Here is a 22,132-nt window from a genome sequence, read left to right as displayed (position 1 = left end):
TTTTTATATACAAAAAAAAGGTTTCATAAGTGCGAGCATTGAAGAGAAAATCTTCAAATTATAATTGATGCGGTTATAAAAGCACGAAACACAAAATCACTGAAAACTTAAAGTCAATTCATCTCAAAGCACAAATGTAGCACTCGTTAAAATGTTACGTGAATTTAAAGCCCAGCTACACGCTCAAGTACCAGACGCGCTAGTCAAGTTAGACGTCAAATTCGTTTGTAGATAAAACTAAATGGCTTTGCCTATAATTATAATTTATGTATGGTATAAGTTAAACATTGATGGGTCCTTTTCTTTCAAATATTAAATCGATTAAGAAAGAAAGAGGGAAAACTACGCATCATTTATAAGGCCGAAAATGTCTAGTGAAACATCCAAAGATATTTTTTCAAATTGAAAGTATTTGTCAAGAACCACAGTTCCCACAAATACTTGTGGATGCAATCGTTCAATCAAAACTAAATTTCTACTTCGCATTGCCACAAATTTGGATTGGATTTAGTATTCATTTGTATCCTGAAGCAATTTACAGAGTCGCATAATTAAGTATACTTAAGTTAGCTTGGTACACCGTGTTTAACTAACGTGAACTTTTTGTTAGAATTTTGACCGTCTAATTTATTGCTAGTGAAAGGTAAATATATACCTGGATGAAAACCGCTTCGTCCATAATTATATAATCTGCATCAAGTTATGCATAGCAGATTTATTATACTATAGATATTTTCATTATTTTATTTATAATGTCATGAAATCATTACCAACATTTGTGAGAGCTGAATTGACTCCAACGTTATATTATATAAAAAAAGCAAATACTCGCAATCAATCTATAAAAAAAAACATAAATCGTCGGTTAAGCATTACTTACCTTTAATTAGAGTAAAAGTCGATGTACACGTCACGGTTGGCGCTGGCTCGAACATTAACTGAAAAAAAATACAGAATTTTATGCTACAACATATGCTATGTACTTTACACGAAGGTGCATTTTTCTTTAAAACAATCTTGGTGCCAATTTTTAGTTTCCACATTTCAAGTATTGTTGGAGTAACTGTAAACGTATCGTTCCGAAATCGCAAAATTTTGTTTAAGCATGGTATTTACGATACACGATATGCTGCTCACAAATTCCGTATGCGAGAACTACTTGAATTATTTGCTTTAGGTCTTAAGTTAGAAGCCTAGTTTCAGCCTGAGGTTTCACTTGTGTGAAGGGAGTGCGATGGGGGTTAACTGTTAGGTACCCTAAAACCTATTTTCCCTGATAACTTATTTGCAAAATTTCATGTTAAATCTGTTCAATTTCTTAGGAGTCTTAAAAACTGTATTTGTCATTAATTATTATTGCTTTTGTTTGTTTTTCTTTTATTACACATTAAATTATTTTTAAAAACTTTATTTTATATACTTTGATTATCTGTTAATTACGAGTTCTTATTAGGTCCACTCCAGGTTTTATTGTAACAGTGGAAACTTTGTTGGCTCATGTAAGACTTATTTTGGTATCAAATGTTTGTGTATGTTTACTATGCTGTATGTTTCCCCAAAAAAATAACAATAAAATTATGAAAAAACTCACAATCGCCTTTATAATATCAGTTAGAATTAGTCTTGTTTTTAGTAGTTGTGTATTTACTAATTATAATTCTTAAAAACTATTTCATTATGAAAACCCTTACTTATATTTTTGATATTATCTTGAATATTGTCAATGCACCACAACCCGTTGGTCGTGTTACGTCACTAGCGAATCATAATGAATAAGTGAACTCAAAAGAACTCTACTGTTGTTTGGCGATACAAACTGGTAATCAGCAACAGAATGAGTGTCATTAGCAGTGGTCGAATATGAACGCTTCAGTTAATTTGAATAAGCGCGCCATTAATACGGTAGGTACCTTTAGACTGTCTGCACATTCACGAAACCTATTCAACGAGGTAAATTAGCCTGACGTCATAGACGATAAAAAATTATCCTCTTGACGAACCTCTTTTTAATAACAAAAATATTTACGTATTAAGTAGTAATGAATTATAGAATTTAATCGAACGTGAAATTGTTAAGTTTATGAGATAAAAATTATTTATATAACTTGATTTTCATTTACATATTTTCAGACTTAATTCTTAGAGCCTGTTTCAAACGGAGTAGAGCGATAAACAAATCTTGTATTATATTATATATTCCATGCGATTTGTTAATAGATCCGCTATGTTATGCACTACAAACAGTTCTTGAATAATACATATTTATTTATAATACAACACTATTTCGCTTAACTTCTTTTGTCCACTTTAATTTTACTTCTGACATTCATTTTTTAATCCATAATAAATACCATATTAAAGATCTCGACCAATCAAATTACGACAAATCAACGTCTAAGACAATTTTCCTGAGATTAAAATAGGCTGTTGGTAGGTAGGTATTACTTTCCAGTTGTAAACTTCGTCGTCATGTTTTTTTCTATCCATCTAATCCAAGGGTAAAAAACACTGATTACAAAATGTGTCAGCTTTCAAACATCGCGACCAATGCACTAGTGGACTTTAAATTATTACTCTTTAAGCTTGTTATGAGTAATTTACATTTTTGTACGCGGCTCTGCATAGTTTGCTTTTGTTCTATGACGTTATTATACACGTTGGTTATAGCGTTGACACTTCTTTTATTTGGTGTCGTTTTTGATTTTTTTTCTGTATACGTAACATTCACTTTTTTTAATAGAATAAATTTAAACGTAAACTATCTAGCTTTTATCATTTAAAATTGACTATTAATAAGTTTTTATAAAGTTTCGAAACATTTTAATTATAAAGACTTGTTATTTTTTATGAATTTGATATTATTATTTATTGACGATAGCTCGATACATGCATTAGTTAAATTGCAAGATAGATCATATACTTTAAAAACGTGAAGCCCGGTAAGCGTGGACCGAAGTGTTTGTGTGCGTTAGCCGAGGACACTCCACGTGGGTAGCATGACTCACTTAAAAACCAGTTTCCATCAATGCGAGACAGGACATACACGCACCAGTTTGCCTTGCTCTGCGGACTACTAATCAACTTCTAAACAATAATTTTCACCGTTATAGCATACGAAAAATAAATATATTTTAGGATAATGTTTATATCACAGTAAGATATATAGCTTATAATTTTTTTATCTATCCCCTGGAACACCATATATATGAAGCTTTTATCGTAACGAGTTTTATGAAATATTAAAATAATTCAAGCAGACAAAGGAATAGTCACTATAATGACCGTGCTCTCGTGAAATGCTCAAATATATGCTGATATATTTGTATAGGAATAATGTTTACAGAGGTCAAAGTAGCTTAAATTTACCTACAGAGATCAGATGACAAATGATGACCTCTGTATGCATTCACAATAGTGAAGTACCATTTCAAACAAAGTGCCGAGTAATTTGGCTGAACACTGACTCACTATTTGGTTTTAAAGCAGATCAGATTAAATAAAAAACATTCTGGTTTATAATACGGTACACATTTACTTAGGTAATCTTATTATCCATAAACAAAATAAATTAAATTTTAACATTATAAAGTGTTTATATGACTATAAATAAAAATTTGCCAATACACGCGATATAATGAGCCAATCAATGTTACTTTTAACCTGCAATATAATTTAGATGAGGTTTAACTATCACTAATATGCTACAAAGTCACAGTAAAATCTGGTTGATCTTTGAACATAATTGTAATGAAGTTCAAACGATTTGGTCAAAAACGAATAACCCTTACATATAGTAACGTTATTATTTCAAACAACATCAATGTATTTTTGGGTCTAAAATATTAAACTAGATGTCAGGGTTTTGCGCAGATTGAGTAGGTAACATCAACTCAGTTGTAATTCTCGTTCAATTAATAATTTTCTCGTTCTTTATAATATAAATAATGTAATCCTTTATAAATGCCAATTATTTCAGTTAAGATTTTGTATTGTTCAAGACATTAATCTTTGTATCATTTAAATATTATTAGGCCCAACTAAAAGTAATGTTTATATTTTTTGTGTCTATAATTAATTTATGTTCGGCGGTAAAACATCGTCGAAATTGCATGTGTCTAATTTCAATGAAATCTATCCATAAACTATCCATATAATATCCAAAACCTCGCCTCAAAGCGAGAGGAGACCTTAGCCCAGCACTTATTTTTACTTTTGTTATTTTAGAACTAAAATAAATGTACACCTTTAATTAACAGAAGTTATTCAAATTCAAACCTAGTTTCAATAAGCTTTGTTCTCGTTTTATCATTAAATTAGAAGCTTCATATTCATGCTAATTAACCTTTTACCAAAAGTAATGTAAGGATTAATTAAAACTTTAGACCAAAATTTTTCCATATCATTTTCAACTAGAAAATTATGATATTTTGTTCAAAATGAGTTTTGTATGTATGTACGTACGTATGTTGTTTTTAATTTATTTTTCACAAAATTATATATGTAGTATTTACATACTAAATTGCCATAATTTATATAATGATAATTTTCAAAACAGATATTCAGAGTCCTCTAGAGATATATTTATATAAGTAACCGAGTCTTACTTTGAATAACTTACCACAGATTACATCATATAAAACCACGCTTCTTGTATTTATTTAGGAGTAATGTATATCATAATATTGTTTAATAACGGATCAATCCTAGCCTTATAGTGGTCACAATAAAATCCGGCGACTAATTATTATGGTGTGTACGTACATACGTCATATATCAAGTTTGGTGTTTATTTCAATGAAAAATATAGTTTAAAGACAAATTTTAAATCATTTCAGTCTTTTCTGTAACGCGACCAGTCACCACCATCCTGACGAATCTAGCTATGTTCGCGTTTGAGCCAATCGAATACAATTGAGATTCCGCTCCGTGTTTCACATCCGAATTACCAAACAAATGTGGACTGTCATACTAAATTAATTTCATCTGAATGCTGATGTTGGTATTAAGAGACAGTATAATATAATTTCCAATTCAGATATATTTGGCGCATTTCTATAATTGAATTCGATCACTTGGAACAGTGGACTAATTAGTTATTGATGCACAATGCTTTTACGTGGGACTGAAAGCTATGTTAAAGGTTTGATTCGTCATTCAGAAGGTACACGACAATTTAGCATAATATTAACTAAACTAACGATAATTAAAATATATTAATCTGATATTTAATCGAGCAAAATCTTTCATGTTTAATGAAATGAAAATAATATGATTAAATTATAAATTCTAATTCAATGTCACCCTTTTATCAAAGTTTAATATTAATTTGTTTTACTTTAAAATGTTTTCGGTAGCTTTCGTGTCGTTTGTAGATAGTTCGATATACGACTATAACATATCCGTCCCGTGCTAATCCCGAATACCTGGCAACCCTTGTCTTATGTCATTTGCTGGTGATGTGTTCACATGATGTATAATAACAGTATATACAAACCGGTTATTTGACACTGGTGAGTCACTTAGATAATAAACATATACAGGCGTGACTGTACCTTTACATCTATACTTTATATTAAATTATATATCAAAATAAACAAACAAAATATTTATGGAAATTATTTATTATAATTATTGAATGTTTTTTTTATAACGATTTTGTATGATCTATATATCATATTTATATACATACTTAGTATATACATAGTTGTCGCCCGCGGCTTTGCTCGAGTTTTAAGAGTTACTAGTCAGACTTCAGGTATAAAAAAGTTATCCTTGCTTAAGTTGAAAGAGTAACAAACAGACGCGCATTCATAATATATAAGTAGATATAGATAAAGCTGGAGTGTTTGAACAGTTAAACAACACGTTTATTTAAATTTAGGCAATCCGAATTTAAGTGATAGCACTTATTATCACGACTTTTCGGGTTAGTTAGCCTGTTCAATGAGGGTTGTGGCCTGTGGGCTACATAGTGAAAAATTTATGATTTACTATAAAAGTGGTTCCGAAGCTGGTCATGAAACAGATTTAAAGTTTAACGCTTTATTATAAGTCCTAGTTAGAAAACGAATAATTTTAATGTAGTGGTGGTTTGAGAAAGTATAATCTGTTATGTAATTATAATTTAACAAACGATTTTGTATGAATATAAATTTAAAATATTTTATTCGTAGTTAGTAACAATATGGTCAACATTCATTTGAAGTAAGAATTAATATTTTCATTACATGAGAAAAGGAATTTTAATTTTTTCATTTTCATTTAAATATTCTCATCAAAGAATCGATTTATCAAATGTCAAGACCGAAAATTAGTAAAAAACGAGATAACTATTTGCTTATAAAAGTAATTTATTTTGTATACCTAGTCATTGTTTTTCAATCATTATATGAAAATATGAGAACAGACGTATGAAACTAATACTCTGACTTATCAGATTATTAAACTTCATAAAGCGTTTTAATTATTAACAGTCCATAACATAAAAAAAAAAACATTTCCAAAGCGATAAGGAAACATTCGTTATTTCTATTGTTGCTGTTAAAATTTAATACAACTGTGAACATTAAACGAAATAAAATACGTACATTTATATATCTTTAAATTGCGATACTCGATTGTTACGTGCGATTTGATATAATAATCTTTAAACATGATCCTTATCAAATACATATCTGATTTTAAGCTATTTACGTATTCCTACTAATTTGTTATAAGTACTTCTAACACATTAATACATAATGGCTTAATTATCGTCAAGTTACCGCTACATCACATCTCGATCAGCCTCTATAGAGATCGAGTCATAACAGCGCGAGTACGTCGACCTAAAGCATGCTCCAGCTCACTCACTCTTGGAGGCGAAAACTATTTCCATCTCGTTTCGATCAATTAATTTTTCGTGTGGCATAGCTTTTTCTCAGATACACATTTCCGCACGCTTGACTCTGTTATTCGTTGCGAGCAATCACGCAATCTTTCTAGTGGCGACAACGTAATATTACCGTTTTATGATACTATAATGCCACTACTTTTTGCCACTTTGTGTCCCTTACACGAGAATTCTATAAGTATATGCCAAATGTAGCTCAATTACATCAAAATAACAAGCTAGTGAAATATGTTTCATTCATATAATTATTATGTTTAACGATAAGCGGACACATTTTGGAAAATTGTTTTAAAACTGTTGGTATATAAGAAATATTAACATACTAAAATGAAAAGCCTAGCCTTGTCTATAAATTGTTATAATTACAAAATTGCATGTTCATGAGGTATGTACTTGCTTCGTAAAGGATACATAAAATATGAATAGACTAGTATTATATTAAAATATTCAAGATAAATCATTTAAGTATGTATGTCCGCAAGAAAATAATTATTTGAGTAATTTTTTAGTGTCTGTTTTCACGTGTTTATTTTTTCAAATGTTTTCGTTCACGTGTTCCATACTATACATATATAGTACATTAACTACCAAAAAATATACATTGATACATTGATATTAAAAAATGAAAAATAATTTAGAAAATAACGTGAACATTGATAAATATTCAAAATTAATCTAGTTAGATTAATTTATAATTTTTGATTGTGTCTCATACTTCAAACTACACTGAGTTCTACTTTTGTGTATGTTATTTTCTCAATTAACACATTGATATAATGATTTACACGATTTAAATGTTTATATTTATACAGCAGAACCTATTTACCTATTACCGAAAAAATATATCGGCCGCGTTAATATTGAACATCATGAATAGTTACTGGTGTCTGAATTAAGTTTTATTACTTTTGTTGGTTTTAAAATAATGGCTTTTCTTGTTATAAAATTATTTCAATACTGTTATATACGGCAGAGTTGATTAGTTTTTATAGTTGCCAATATGAATTTTTGTATACTAATGGCAATTGGAAATAAACTGTTATAATCAGTTTAAATAATATTTTAAACAGTTCAAATAATTTTTTGTCTTGTATATATTTTGGAGATAAAAAATACATTTTTTACCAATTTAATATTGTCGGTTGCCGGATTATGAACAGATTATTATAAGTTTTGCCGAACAAGCTATAACGAATAATTTTTTAATTCAAGCAATTTCTTAAATTATAGTTATCCAAAAAGCATAAACCAACTATAAATTTTAGGAAGAAAGTAATATATCAAATATTTAATATATTATATTTTTTCAGTGTCAATTATAAATTGAGTCCAAAAAATATTTAAATGAATATGCAGTGTAAGGACCTCTTGGAAAAAATATTCTTAATAAATGTATAAACGCAACACATTTATTTTACATGAGTAATTATAAGAATTTACAATCCTAAGGCAACACCTATTCCTACGCTCAGTTTTAAGGCTCATATTTGATCATTTATCTTAAATTTAATCATGTAAAGGGGTTTATTATAACTTTATAGTAAACAACCCTGATGATAAATCATACCTTTAACTCGATTCATAAAAAATTTTCTTCTGGCTGTTCATCAAGACAAGTAGCAAAATACAGTAAGAATGCAGAGCACAATACATTAACTTCAATAACATTGAAAATGTATATTTTATATAAAATTTATAAACTAGTTCTAAGTTAGTAAAACTAGTTGATTAGTTAAGATTAATCAATTGATTGACAAAAAAAAAATGTGTATGAAGGAACATCCATTCCGTATATGATATTACATTATTATTGAACCAGATTGAAGTATGTATTTACTACATGGTTAAAATAAATTAGAGACTTTTAAATAGTCCTAAAATAATTATAAACGTTAAATCAAAATACAATAAAAAAGTTATTATTTTTTTCTTACATTACCTACAGGATGTCAGTTCGGTTTTGGGATAATAAATAGCTATAACTTCCCTGTGTATACAATATAACTTATTTATAATATTTTACTGTATTTTATGTAGTATGGAATCCACTATAATCGCAACAAATAATAATCACATTAATGTTGTATTTTATTTGCTATAAAGAAAATAGATAGAATATGACTATAGTAAATTTTGATCTATTGGTATTTATAACATAAAACAAATTTGTTTATATGTCTTTTTCTTACTTACTATACATGTAAGACTTTATGTCAGACCATGTATAAGCAAAAATTTTAAACTGTCAATAAAAAAATTGTATAATAATTTTATTAGAATAACACAGAGCAATCTCCTTGTTATAATTCAGTTTAAGCAAGTAAGCCATTCAAGTAAGTAAGTTGAAATATTTTTTAATCTTACCATCAGAAATATAAGATAGTAGACATATAAAGAATGACAGATTAAGACAATTTGTCAGTTTTGAAAGTTCCGTTAAATGAAAACATTCTTATTAAAAATTAATAGTTGCAAAAAAATGTATATTCTTGACGAAATGTATGGTTTGACGTATTTAAAACTGAGGATGTGAAATTGAAGTAATATTAATTAAAAGTTAGAGAATATTGTTTCCAAAAAATAATACAACTACCGAATAACTACTACTAATAACAAAAAAATATGAACAATTTTATATGGATGCATGAAGTAACATTTATTATTTGAACTAGTGAAAATATGTACAATCTTTAAAACTTTGTTGAAATTGAATTGATTAGTAATAATATAAATATAAATTAATTTAAAAAACACCAAACAGTTTTAAAATATCTGTATTTATAATTAATAAAAATATTTGTTTTGTTTGCAATACAGAACTTAACACGTTAACTGCATACATAAAGCGTCGGAATTTCTATTTAGTACTGTTACTTTCGCAACAAAGATCTTTTAACGTAAATTCTGTTGACTAATATATTTATAACAAGGGAAAAAATATATATACTTACATTTTGTTGCGTAGGCACACAATGGCAAGAATAATTTGTTTTGTTTAATTATAATATAAATATGAAAAAATTGGAACCGCCCAGCTGGCAGAACTGTGATTGTAAGTCAGTCACAGAGAATGTGAACAGACTATAAACAATACAAATTTTCGACATTAGCTTTCGTTCAGAAAACGTAATATAATTTTACTTAATCGATTAAAACTATTAATTGATTGTTATTTCAAATAAAATAAAGTATCAAGTAGTATTTTAAAAAAAATCTTGATTTTATTTGAATCAATTTTGAGAAAATATTTAAATTTGATTAGTATTTTTTCTAGATTTTATTAAGATAGAAATTGACTTTCATAACTTACAATAAAATTTACGCAAACTTAATATTTGTTGCTGATTTAACAATACAAATTATTATCACTAGTAGAAATACATTGTTGACATCTAGCGTAAAAGTAAAGTAAACGAATTATATTTAGCTCAAAAGCGACATCTAGTAACTGTACAAACTAGTCGTAGCTCATCAATGAGATAATAGATAGCAGCAGCTGTATGTTAATATTATTAATTATTTTTTAAAAGCTACTATAATAATACATTTATTTCGGGGTTTATGCCTAATAAAAAAATAACACTTTTACGTTAATTAATTATTATACTTCAATATTAAGTTACTTAAATTATGTAGGTTTAATTGACGGAATAAGATATGTCTTTTCTTAGGACTCTTATAATGTAAGTATCTTACATAGATACCATATCTATTAAATTATATTATTTGCGGTTTCAAATGTTTCAAGAAATGATGTTTTTTTCTTTCAGTTTATTATTGCAAGTACCGCAATAATACGGTGGGCTCTTAACATCGAGGATAGCAATAAGGAGCAGCGTGAAAAAGCGTCGAGTTGTGATCAGTAAATAACAGTTCAAAAACCCTCCAAGATGGCGTAAGGGTATGGTCTGAATGTAGCAGTTAGAATGAATGTGCCGAGTTTTAAAATTTAGGCAGTACAAAATATATTTTTTTGTAAAAAAACAAGAAGAAATAGAATTCTTGTAAACTTTAAAAGTAAGGGTTTTTAATTTTTCAGTGTTAATTGTTAAAACATTTTAAACAAACTGAACAATAATGGGCAAAGACTGCCTGGTAAAGTTGTCAAGTTGGTAAATTGAAGTTCTGCCATAGATGGATCCAAAAATATTTGTGCTGTTAACCATCACAAATATTTTTGGATCCATCTATGAACGGATAAGATCTTTTATTATCTTCTTATATACTTATTAATAGCGTAAGCTGATTTTTGTCCCAGTGATTATGGGACGACCGCTATACATAAAAAAAGCGATTATGGTCTAATTTTGAAGAGCTTCAGCCGTAGATGTGCAGCTAACAAAAAGGATTCTTTATTGCAATTTAATAAATTGTTACGATTTGACAAAAAAATAATTTTACATTCAGGAAAATCGTAACTGGCCAGTTAACGAATGGCTGTTTTAAAAAAAAAGAACAAATGAAAAACGTGCGAACCTAATACGACATGCCTTGTTCTTTGTTATGTTTTAATAAAAAATATTTAACAACTTTAAATAATGTTTAATCATGTGGTGAAGATATTTTAATACGACGAAAGCTTATGAACACGTTTATCTCGAAACCAGTATTATATTTTGCTGCCGCAGCTGACGTTAAAAATTTAATATGAAAAAAAGAAAAATGCCTATGACTTTTAATACTAAAAATAAATACTCTGGCATGGTTTTGGCAGGAATTTTATAGAAATTGGAATATATAATGGGAGTGCCTGACACAAGACAAGCTGCGCTGATACAGAGAGAAGCCATGAAGGCTATCTCAAATCCATCGAAAGAGCAATAATCGACGAAATTCTGTCTGTCTGTGAAAGCGCATATTATATTGACGGTCCCATAGGTTCTGTAAAGCCCTTTATGTATCAATGAGTTATCAATTTTCTTACAGGATTAGGTGATATGCGTGTGGCTGTTGCGTGGACTAGTACCGCTGCAATGCTTTTTCCTGGTGGCCACAAAGTTCACAACCGCTTACCATTGAACTTGACTAATGACTCATCGTCTGGCATCACATACACGAGTGTCGATAGTAACATGTTCAGAGCATGTAAGCTGATCATATGGGACGAAGTGCCAATGGCGTCAGGAGCCTCTCCAAAGGCAGTTGATCGATTTTATCAGCGGCAATAATCATTGCCTGGCTATTTGCGTTTATTTTTTAGAGTTTGGATAAATGTAACCAAACCTGCAGTGCTATTTTAAAAATCTTCCGATTTCATTTGTGAAATGGTGAAAACCGACTGACATAATATCGAGACAATACTTTGAAGCGTGTATACATAAATCCTTTAGTGTCCAGTAGGGAAATGTATAAAACACACAGATTTAATAAGTAAAATAAACGTTATATAGACATTTCTAATTTCGTAAGAAAGAGGAACCGTTTCTTGAATATCCATACTAATATTATAATTGCCATAGTAACTTTGTCTATCTGGTGTAAATTTGGTATGAAGCAAGCTTGAACTCCTAGGAAAAACAAAGGATATTTTTTTATGCCGAACACCTGATGATTAACCCTCAAATGCGAACGAAGCTGTGGGCGTAATTAGCAATAAATATAGAATATAATAACGCCACAGTAATAATACTTTAGTCAATTAATATGTGATTTTCATTTCAAATTTATTTTTGCAGAATAGTTCGATTAATACACGTATATTTTTCACCTTTATATGCAATTTTCTTGAAAATCTACTGAAAAAGATTTCTATTCCCGAACACGTTTCAAAATTCCCTTTGGTCGGACTCGACTGCCTCGAAAATGGAAAGTATCACGGGAATCATGAGAGAACGGTGAACCTAGATGAAGAAAGCGTGAACGTTTTAATAATAACCTTCAATTTCAACCACAATATATAAATTTATTCGATAAAAGCGGTTATATGGAATATTAAATATCATCTTAGTATCAATGTCTCAGGCAAGAGTTCAGCTAGTCTTTTAGCAAAGTTCATAGGCTGTCTGGCTCCACTTTATTTACAGAGCCAATTGTTACATAAAGACAATTATTTAATTTGAAGGGTAAAATATTTAAATAATTAAATTCTAAATTTAATTTTGTTTATTTTTTTCAAAATTACATACCTACTTATATTTTCTGTAGAGTACTCAAAAATAAAATAACAGATAATAAATAAACATGATATCGCTACAAAAGAGGTTGGTGATTATTTTAAAGATGCGATTTACTGTTAAACATAAACCTTAGCCACATCAGTGCACGGTTGAGACGATTTTCAGTAAGAGCCATTAATTTTGTCAAGTTGACGACAACTTTACCCAAAACTGGCCGATAGTCGTCGGCAACTTAATTACGGAGCAAGTTTATGAACGTGTAAATTAATTAAGCTTTATCTCTGGTCAAGACAGTTACAAACTTCTGCTAGTGTCGTAATCGTTTCAACAAGTTTTCGTTCAATAGATATTGAAGTCTATGATTATGCATTATTTATAAAGTCTACGTGAAGACTTGCATTATAATATATAATTACTTATTACACGAGAAACAATACGTTGTACGATTGATTACATTTCGCTGATAAGTTAGTAAACCACCACTGGCATGCTAAGTATAATTATAATGAATATGAGTATTGTTAACTTTATTATAATTTCAAGCAAAGTTCAACTATAGAGTACATATAAGCATTTCAGAGATATACGACACTCGATCTTATTATTTCTTTGTAACTTTCCCCTCTTTTTTGATAAGTCATTTAGTCACTCACTATCAACGACATCATCTCAGCAGGAAGACGTCCACTCCTGTACAAAGGCCTCCTCCAAAGATCTCCACAAAAGCTGGTCTTGCGCTATCCAGTGGCTCCCCGTGACCCTCATCAGATCATCAGTCCACCTTGTGGGAGCCTTCTTGAGAAATTTTCTGCCCCAAAGGCCGTCGTTTCTACGAGCTGCCCAGCCTAGTTGGATTCAGCGATTGACCTCTTTCTCAATGTCTTGGTTCATTTTTAGACCTACTTGTTGAGAGATCCGTTGAGGTCATTGAGCATAGTGCCGAGGTCTTTCAAGGTGCCAGCCACGACTACTATGTCATTGGCTAATCGAAGGTGAGCGATGTACTCGCCATTGATACTGTTGCCAAATCCATTTCAGTCCAAAATCTTGAACTCCAGTTCTCCGAAGCTCCTCTCTTCGGACTTCTGATAATCCAACGATATCCCAGTGTAACCTACTCAGTGCTTCCTCAGTGTTGGTACCAAGTGGTAGTTACCAAGACTGGGAATAGCAGGTCTGCCGACGACTATTTTTTGTCTTCGTAATTATTGAATAGAGAACGTACCACAGACAAACATAGAAGACGTTAGTTAAATAACTATGAGTATTATTATGAATATATTCTCTTAATTTAAATAAATGTAAAGTCTAGTTAAGTTTTCGTTCAAAGCGTGTTTGCAAAATGAACTTGTTACTTTAATATAAATTTTGTACGAATCACATTGTAAAAGTTAAAAATATTTATATTTTAACGAACCATTTGGTTTTAAACATATTTGTTGCAAGCCCCATATCTGCGTAACGAGCGTTTATTTTGCGAACGGGTGTTATTACAAGTCTCTGCGTTTTATTAACGGTTATGTACTGGGACTACTTTTAAGTGTTCTGTAGTTAAACAAACTACACTTATGATTTTCAGTTTTTAGTCATTTAATTCCTTAATGTTTTAAAATTAACATAATTTTATCGATGCATTAAGGTATGTATTTTGACCAACTTAAACCAAATTTAAACAGTGTGGTGGAAAAATCTCCAAACTTTCTCAAAGAAACGTAAGCGAAGCTCAAATGCGTAGCTTAGCAGAGGGGCTTTCAGTTATTTTTTTTTGTTAAAAGAAATAATTTAGGCGTTGTCATTATTGAAGTAACAATTATCATCGCGATCATCGCATTAGGCGATCGCTTGCTATATAAGCATCTTTTTAGCAAGCGATCGCCAATTAGGGAAATTAAAGTACCTACATAAAAAAGATGATTTTAATCTTATCCAAAAAAAATAAGCCGATCACGAAATTAATTATTTTGCTCGGAGTAATATATGAACATTGTAAAATATTGTATATATTTTTATTTTATGTTTATTAAATGTCGAGAAATTAATCTTTACTATTTTTATTTGTTAAACTATGTTGCAGATGTAAGTAAAAGAAACAAAAACAATCGAATTTAGTAATGTAAACGTACGCAGAAGTCACTTATTCGTATACTAGAAGACTTTAAACTTTGTTGTGTACATTTCTTAATACATTCACACTTTTCGCCACTCATTATTAATAATCAAATCATAGATTGAAAGAATTTTATAAATAAAATGGAATTATATTGCGTCAACAGTAAATAAAGCTGCAAATTTATATTGTTACGTGACACATATAGTGCTACCAATACCAAGCTGCCTATCCTGACTTTGTCCGAAATAAGAATTTTATTTACTTTCCGGATCCATTTAAATACACACAAAAAAGTCATCGAAACCGGCCCCGAAACCGAAACAGTATAGGTTTCTGTGGTATTCAGTCAGACTCATACGTAGAGAAAATTTAAATATATAAAGTTATATCTCAAAAGTTAGGTATCGACTTAATAAAATTGAAGGAAATAAATAAATTAAATTTTGTTCAATGTTAAGCCATCAAACATTATACTGTATTTTAAAGATTTTTCTCCGATTCTATATTTAGTTACGACTTTTAGGTTATTAAATTATAATTAAAAATAATGTTATTATAAACAAATAATTTCAGTTGATGTTTAAGGTTTCATCTTGAATTTAAAGTTATATTTAGTTTAGTTATTACGTTAGTGGAAATTTTTCGTAGTGAAAAGGAATGGCGATTCAAGGGGAAAATGCTGCTAGCGTACCTACTTGCTATTATTCCACGCGGTCGTTATTTGTGCAGTAATTATCTCCAACTTTCAAGTAAAAATAATTGCGATAGGTTGTCCGTGTTTTTGAAGGTTGTCTAATTTGTTGTCAGCTTAACTGTCTGTGTACGCACGTATACACGCATTTAATGATTACTTAGTCTTTTCTCCTTTTGAGGAAAAGTTTTGCAGTTTATTCCACCGCGCGGATTCACGTGTGACATTTTTTTATCACCGAGCTTAAGATGAAGCAGATACAAAACAAAAAGTTTTTGGCCTGATTTAAGCCTTTGGCCATCATTCGTCATTGCTACCCACGGGTCATCTCGGTATTTGTGTATAAGTAGATATAGATATAAATAAGTAGTAATATAAATTCCCCCTTTCTAGTCAGAATGCTAAATATATATACGACATCGTTATTAATAATAGCAAAACTATTGTTTTATATTAAGTGATTACAGACAGTACTGGATGTATTTAATGTTATAATATCTGTTAGAAGTGAGATCCGCGCGGCTGAGGCTTCAAGTTCAAGTTCTCAAAGTATTACAACAATATAACTAAAGTCGCTCAATTCTTTGTGTTATTTCTAAATCTATGTATTATATGAATGACATTGTTGCTAGAAATAGCAAATTAATTCTTTAGATAACGATTATGTATATTAGTACCAAGTTTTTTTAATGTTATATCTAGTATATGCTAAAAGTGCGAGCCGCGCGGCTGAGGCGGGGTCATCAGGTTATTACAGTACAGTTGGGTGAACATCGCTTATCAGCAAAGCGGCGCTAAACTCTGATTTATATTCACTCGGCGAACTTGCCTCGCTTTCTGCACCAGCCAGGGGCTGCCAACAACGCAATTACTTCCCCAGACACTTTTAAATTTTTTTAAACTTACCTTAATTCGAAATGTATTTTATCTTGCTCTAACATTAAGAATATTGATATTTCGTATTTTACTTGTCGATTTTGTAATAGATATAAAAACGACTGTTAAGTTAATATTTTTTATACAATTAATAAAACTTTAAAACTTTTGTAACGATTGTTTGAAGAAATCGTCAATGTTAAAAAAAAAATAAAGTTTAAATTTAAATGTTTTGAAATAAAGAATAAAAGATAAAATATTTTATGTTAGAGTGTGAAAATAAGGTATTTTTTTTTTGGTATTTGTAATTGGTAAAATTTTATGTCTGGCAATTTTTTTAACATTAAAAATATCTTAAGATTGTATAAGTGTTTAACCTATAACCAGATAACATAACATAAAACATCAGCGATAATTGATTTGAAATATAATAAGAATCGTTCATGATTTTTATACGTTCGAAGACGCGAAATGAGTAAGATGGAAATGATTTATTCGCATCGAAACAATAGCATTCGAATGCATTATTCTATTTTATCGTCTAGACATTCAATATACTTCTCTTATTTCACATGGAGGATAACTGTTCAAGTAACCAACACGAGGTTATTTAAAGTAGACTTGATCGTATTCTGTTGTTTAAAAGACGTTTCACATCTAGGGTTTTTTTTGATTATATAGGTTGGTGGACGGGGAAGTTGGTCACCCGATGGCAAGTGGTCACCACCATCCATGCACAATGACGCTGTAGAAACATTAACCGTTCCTTAATGTTATGTCCCTTGTGCCTGTAGTTACACTGGCTTAATCACCCTTCATACAGAAGCAATACTGAGTACTGCTGTTTGGCGGTAGAATAGCCAAAGAGTGGGTGGTATCTACCCAGACAGGCTTCCACAAAGTCCACCACCACAGCACCAAGTTAAGTTTTCTTTATAGAAACAAAAAACTGGATTTTTTTTGTGTTGAAATACAACAATGTATTTGTATTCAATCCAGTCGCTAGAACACGTGAATTTTAAACGAAGGTTGCGTTTAAAACGTGGGAAAGCACCACTCAATTTTCATAGCTTAACTTGTGTTTATAAATTATTTCGTACTCATGACTAAAGCAAACTTGCATTCCACATTTGAATAACGTGGTTGAAATCAAATTTAGTTTAAATACTAGGAGTTGTAATCGTTGAAACGAAACAAACTTTGTCCAAGTGGTCACATCGGTAAGTGATGAGATAAAATGGAACTGCAGATTTCGATAACTTAACGAGGAATGGAGGAAGTTTGGCTATTTAAATAAAATTATCCACAAACTTGTGCGTAGTCGCCAGATATCAAATAATTAATTTTATTTAAGATTCCAAGACGTCGTGAAAATCGTTTTGCTAAGTATAATTATGCTATAAGTTTTACTTCTTTCGGCGCGTTAAAAAAAAAGATGACGCGCACACATGTATGACATGAAAACTACATGGTGAAGTTAGTCGCAAAACCGTCAGTAAAGTGTCAATTCGATCGAAATAGACAACATTACAACTTATCTTATCTCACAATGTACCTATACAACAATATTATTTTAATACAAAATTGTGACCGTTTAAATTTGTGAGTAAGGGTTATAGTAATGGTTAAAAGAAGAAATAATATTTATAATAATTATAGTAATGACAATTTTTATATTAATAAATACCTTATTATTATTAGTATACAATTAAAAAATATTATCAATTACGCCGAAGAAGTGGAACCTGCACATTTTTTATTTATAAGATTGAGCATTTCGGCGTTTGAGCATTTGAGCATTTTGATATACAGATTAATTTAAACTATTTTTGAATTCGCTGCTCTGAAGCTGTTTGATTGACACCCATCGCATAATTTTATCGACACATGCAGATTTCCATACATTATTTTATCCAAACGCCAAGCAAGAAAAATTAATGATTAAAACACAAATTAGTCACTTGATAATGTTCGTTACGAGTTCACGAAGTTCAGTAATAATTGAATATAATTTGTTTTTTGTTTCGTTTAAGAATCTTATAAAATGTCATTATACGCAAGTAGTTCATATTTAACATTCATTATTAAGATCTTGATTTCAGTTTAAAACGTTTGAGTAAAAAGAGATACATTTAATAAAAGCTCGACGCCTTTGTCATAAAACACTTGCCGTAACGACTTTTAAGTTTTATATTGCTTCTTCGAGTTTCTGAATCGACTTAATAAAGAAAAAAAAAATAAGGCGTGACCATGTGACACCTTTTCAAGAAAAGTCGCATTCAAAAGCTATACAAAGCCAAGTTATTTTTTAAACGAAATAATTTCTAGAAAAATCTGGTATTGTTTGTCTTGTAGAATTTCCTTTCAAATCAAGTAAATCTTGTAAAATCATAAAATTAAATTAAGCCCAATATTCTTATATTAAAAAAAGTAAATATATATTATATATAAATCTTTATATTAATTTATTTAGTTGAGAATATAGGAGACCTTTTATAAAAGTGACAAAGAGTGACTCTTGTTACGTTTAAATTATTAAACTATGATTTGATAATTTATCATTTTTACATTTTATTATAAATTATAACATTCGAGAAACGTACATTTTATATTATCAGATGACCAAGATCTAAAGAAAAATAATAAAATCGAAGGAAAATTCCGCGTGTTTCGAATATGTATGTATTATTTTTGATATCTAGACGTTTGTATCAAATCATTAGCAATAAATGATTCTACATTACAATTACTACGCTACAATTATTTTAATAAACATGTAATATAAATAATATCAAATACTAGCCGTAAAAATATTTCTAAATAGTAAATTTGCTAAATTTTTAAACAAAAATGTGGTCACGGTTTTATCACAATCGGGACTCCTTTGTTAGTGTGCTTCGTTTAAATAAGAGGCGCTTGACTACACTCTTACCCCAGGCGACTCGGACAGGTGACTAGTCCAAGAGGGTATTCAGAGTAAATAAACAAAAGCTTCCGCTTCTTTGACTAAATAAGTTGCCACTCTTTATAGTAAAAGGTTTAAATTATTATAACAATGGATCAACGAAGGATGCCCCTGGGTGACTTGCAAGGACATTATGAAATTTAGATTACAAGACTGGATTTCCTTATTCAATTAGGTCGATTAGTGGTTCTATTGCAGTTATGCATAAAGCATGTACCTATATTGAAGTGTAAAAAAATTGCCAAACTATAAGAATGTATACATGATAGACGATTTTTGTTCATGTTTCAAAATAAGACTAAAATTTATTTATTTAAAAAATCGTCAAATTGACTTCATACTATTCAATTGATACTATTTAGCCAGTTGGATTGACAACAGTGTCGAGTTATAGCAAAATGGCTAGTATAAATATATAGTATATTTTTTCCACATACGTGCCAATTTTTTTTGGTAATCGCACTCAAACGGTTTCGAAATATATTTATATCAAACGTATAGTGTTTTGCAGATACTACTTAAACAGTTTTCAAAATTCATAGTTTTTTGAAAGGGATTAATACTTCTTTTGGGATGCAAAGTTAACATAAAGATTATTTAAAAATCGAAATCAAATTCGTATTAAATTAATGGAATTTCGTTTTAGCAGGATGTAGTAATACAAAATGTATGTATAAATGTAACTTAGATACGTGTACATACATACATATAGCAAAAATTTACTTCAGATATTTTATGCGTTTCAAACAACCTCGTAGTAGAATGACGTCCAGTAAGATGTGTTGACGACATTGTTAAATAAAGGGTTAAGATCTGTACTAGATAAAAAAAGGAATCGATCTGTTGTGGTGCTGGTGGGTGAGCAAATTACCAATAAACAGACTAGAGAAGTAGGCATACTAAGACTGCTTCAGAAAGAGGATCTAAGTACGTGACATTTTCATCTAGTCATTTTTAATTAACAGAAGCATTAATTAAGATTATAACTTTTTTTTACAAAAACACTATTCTAATATAATTTGTAAAGTTATTTTGTCCACGATTCTCATTTGTTTGGGTGAAGACCTAATGTAAATAAAATAAAATTGTATTTTGATTTCATATTAATGGAAAAAATATGAGTCAGTAAATCGTCACACCATTCGAGATTTGTTCTGTGTTAATTAGAAATAATAATTGAGTTTGACATTCAATTAAAATCGAAATAAGAAGTAAATAATCTTGACTCAAAATATTTCTATCGTTACAGTTTTTGTAAACAATAATATGATTTTGATCATGAGGCTTACGATGAAATTGAGTTTGCCTTTTGTAAAAATTAATTACTTAAAAGTCACAAATACTTTGGGAATGTCTAAGGAAACCATGGCGTACACTCCTGTTTAGCAGATCTTTCATTATTAACTACTAATTAAACTGACGGGTTTTATTTGTTTTAAAGTTTCTTTTTTTTAAAGTATTAATTTAATATTTATTTATTTTTTTAACTATTCATTAATTAATTTATTTTTAGTTTTCGCTGGACATATATATATTACATGATCTAGCTACTTACGCTGCAGGTATGTGAATTGTTCTTGGTTTAGCTTGTAAAATGATGTTCAAATGTTATAATTTTTATCTTTGTAAATTATTCGGCTATTTTGGAATTTTTAACTCATAGCTTATTATTCTTGCAATAATTTGCTATGTATTATGTATTTTCATCTTAAAGCGATTTAGTAGCAAATATAATATAAAATATATTTTAGAACAAACTGGATTAAATTTTTCGTCTGTAGAAGTATTCCGTAAGAATAAAATGGAAACTCTTCGCAGAACTAAATGTCCGATATCCTAGATGTCTGAAAATCCACAATAGCGATTTTTAAGACATTTTCTGCCTCGCACAACCACTCTGTGGAACCAGCTTTCGCCGGCGGTTTTTCCGAACCGATACGACTTGGGAACCTTCAAGAAAAGAGCGTACTCCTTCCTGAAAGGCTGGCAACGCACCTGTAAGCCCCCCGGTGTTGCAGATGTCCATGGGCGGTGGTCACAGTCACTTTCCATCAGGTGAGCCTCCTGCTCGTTTGCCGCCTCTAACATAAAAAAAAGAAAACGAACGTGAAATGTCTGAATATGGTATGCGACATTGACTATTACAGTTATAAAATTTACAGGGTACACGTGTCCAAATGATATGTCACAAGTGGTTGTTAACATTTAACGAGTGAGATACGAACTTAATCCTACGGAATCGAACCGCTGAGCCAATAGTGTGTGGGAATTTCAGCTCGATTGGTTGGTTGTAACTAATTTAAAATTCAGTTGCATGTCAGTGGTTTAGTTCACACACAAACGACATATGAAATAAAATAAAAGTTGGAGAAAAGGTTTTATTTAACGTAACATTTTCGAAGCTTGGTTTCCGAATACTAAATATGTTAGTTTTGTTCGAAATGTTTTCAACTTATTCAATGATTACAGCTTTCAATAAAAA

The 22,132-nt window shown here is 30.0% G+C and overlaps 1 protein-coding gene across 4 annotated transcripts in view; it reads right to left on the bottom strand.

Annotated features, from left to right (window-relative positions):
• LOC125075838 (ecotropic viral integration site 5 ortholog) overlaps positions 1–9,958 on the bottom strand; it is a 45,177-nt gene extending 35,219 nt beyond the window's left edge. For 3 of the 4 annotated variants that reach the window (XM_047687633.1, XM_047687634.1, XM_047687636.1), the window contains exons 1-2: positions 9,844–9,942; positions 881–938 (exon numbers count right to left, since the gene is read on the bottom strand). Coding sequence is in view for 1 of the 4 variants with exons in the window: in XM_047687635.1 (XP_047543591.1) it covers positions 881–935 (55 nt within the window). In the remaining 3 variants the exon portion in view is untranslated. Of the gene's footprint in view, positions 1–880; positions 939–9,843 lie in introns of all 4 variants that reach the window. The other variant, XM_047687635.1, reaches the window with a different exon arrangement.
• Positions 9,959–22,132: the final 12,174 nt, after the last annotated feature.

This window comes from Vanessa atalanta, chromosome Z (assembly GCF_905147765.1).
Source record: "Vanessa atalanta chromosome Z, ilVanAtal1.2, whole genome shotgun sequence".
NCBI lineage: Eukaryota > Metazoa > Arthropoda > Insecta > Lepidoptera > Nymphalidae > Vanessa > Vanessa atalanta.
Note: the sequence above shows the minus strand (reverse complement) of the source record. Positions and strands in the feature narration are given on the sequence as shown.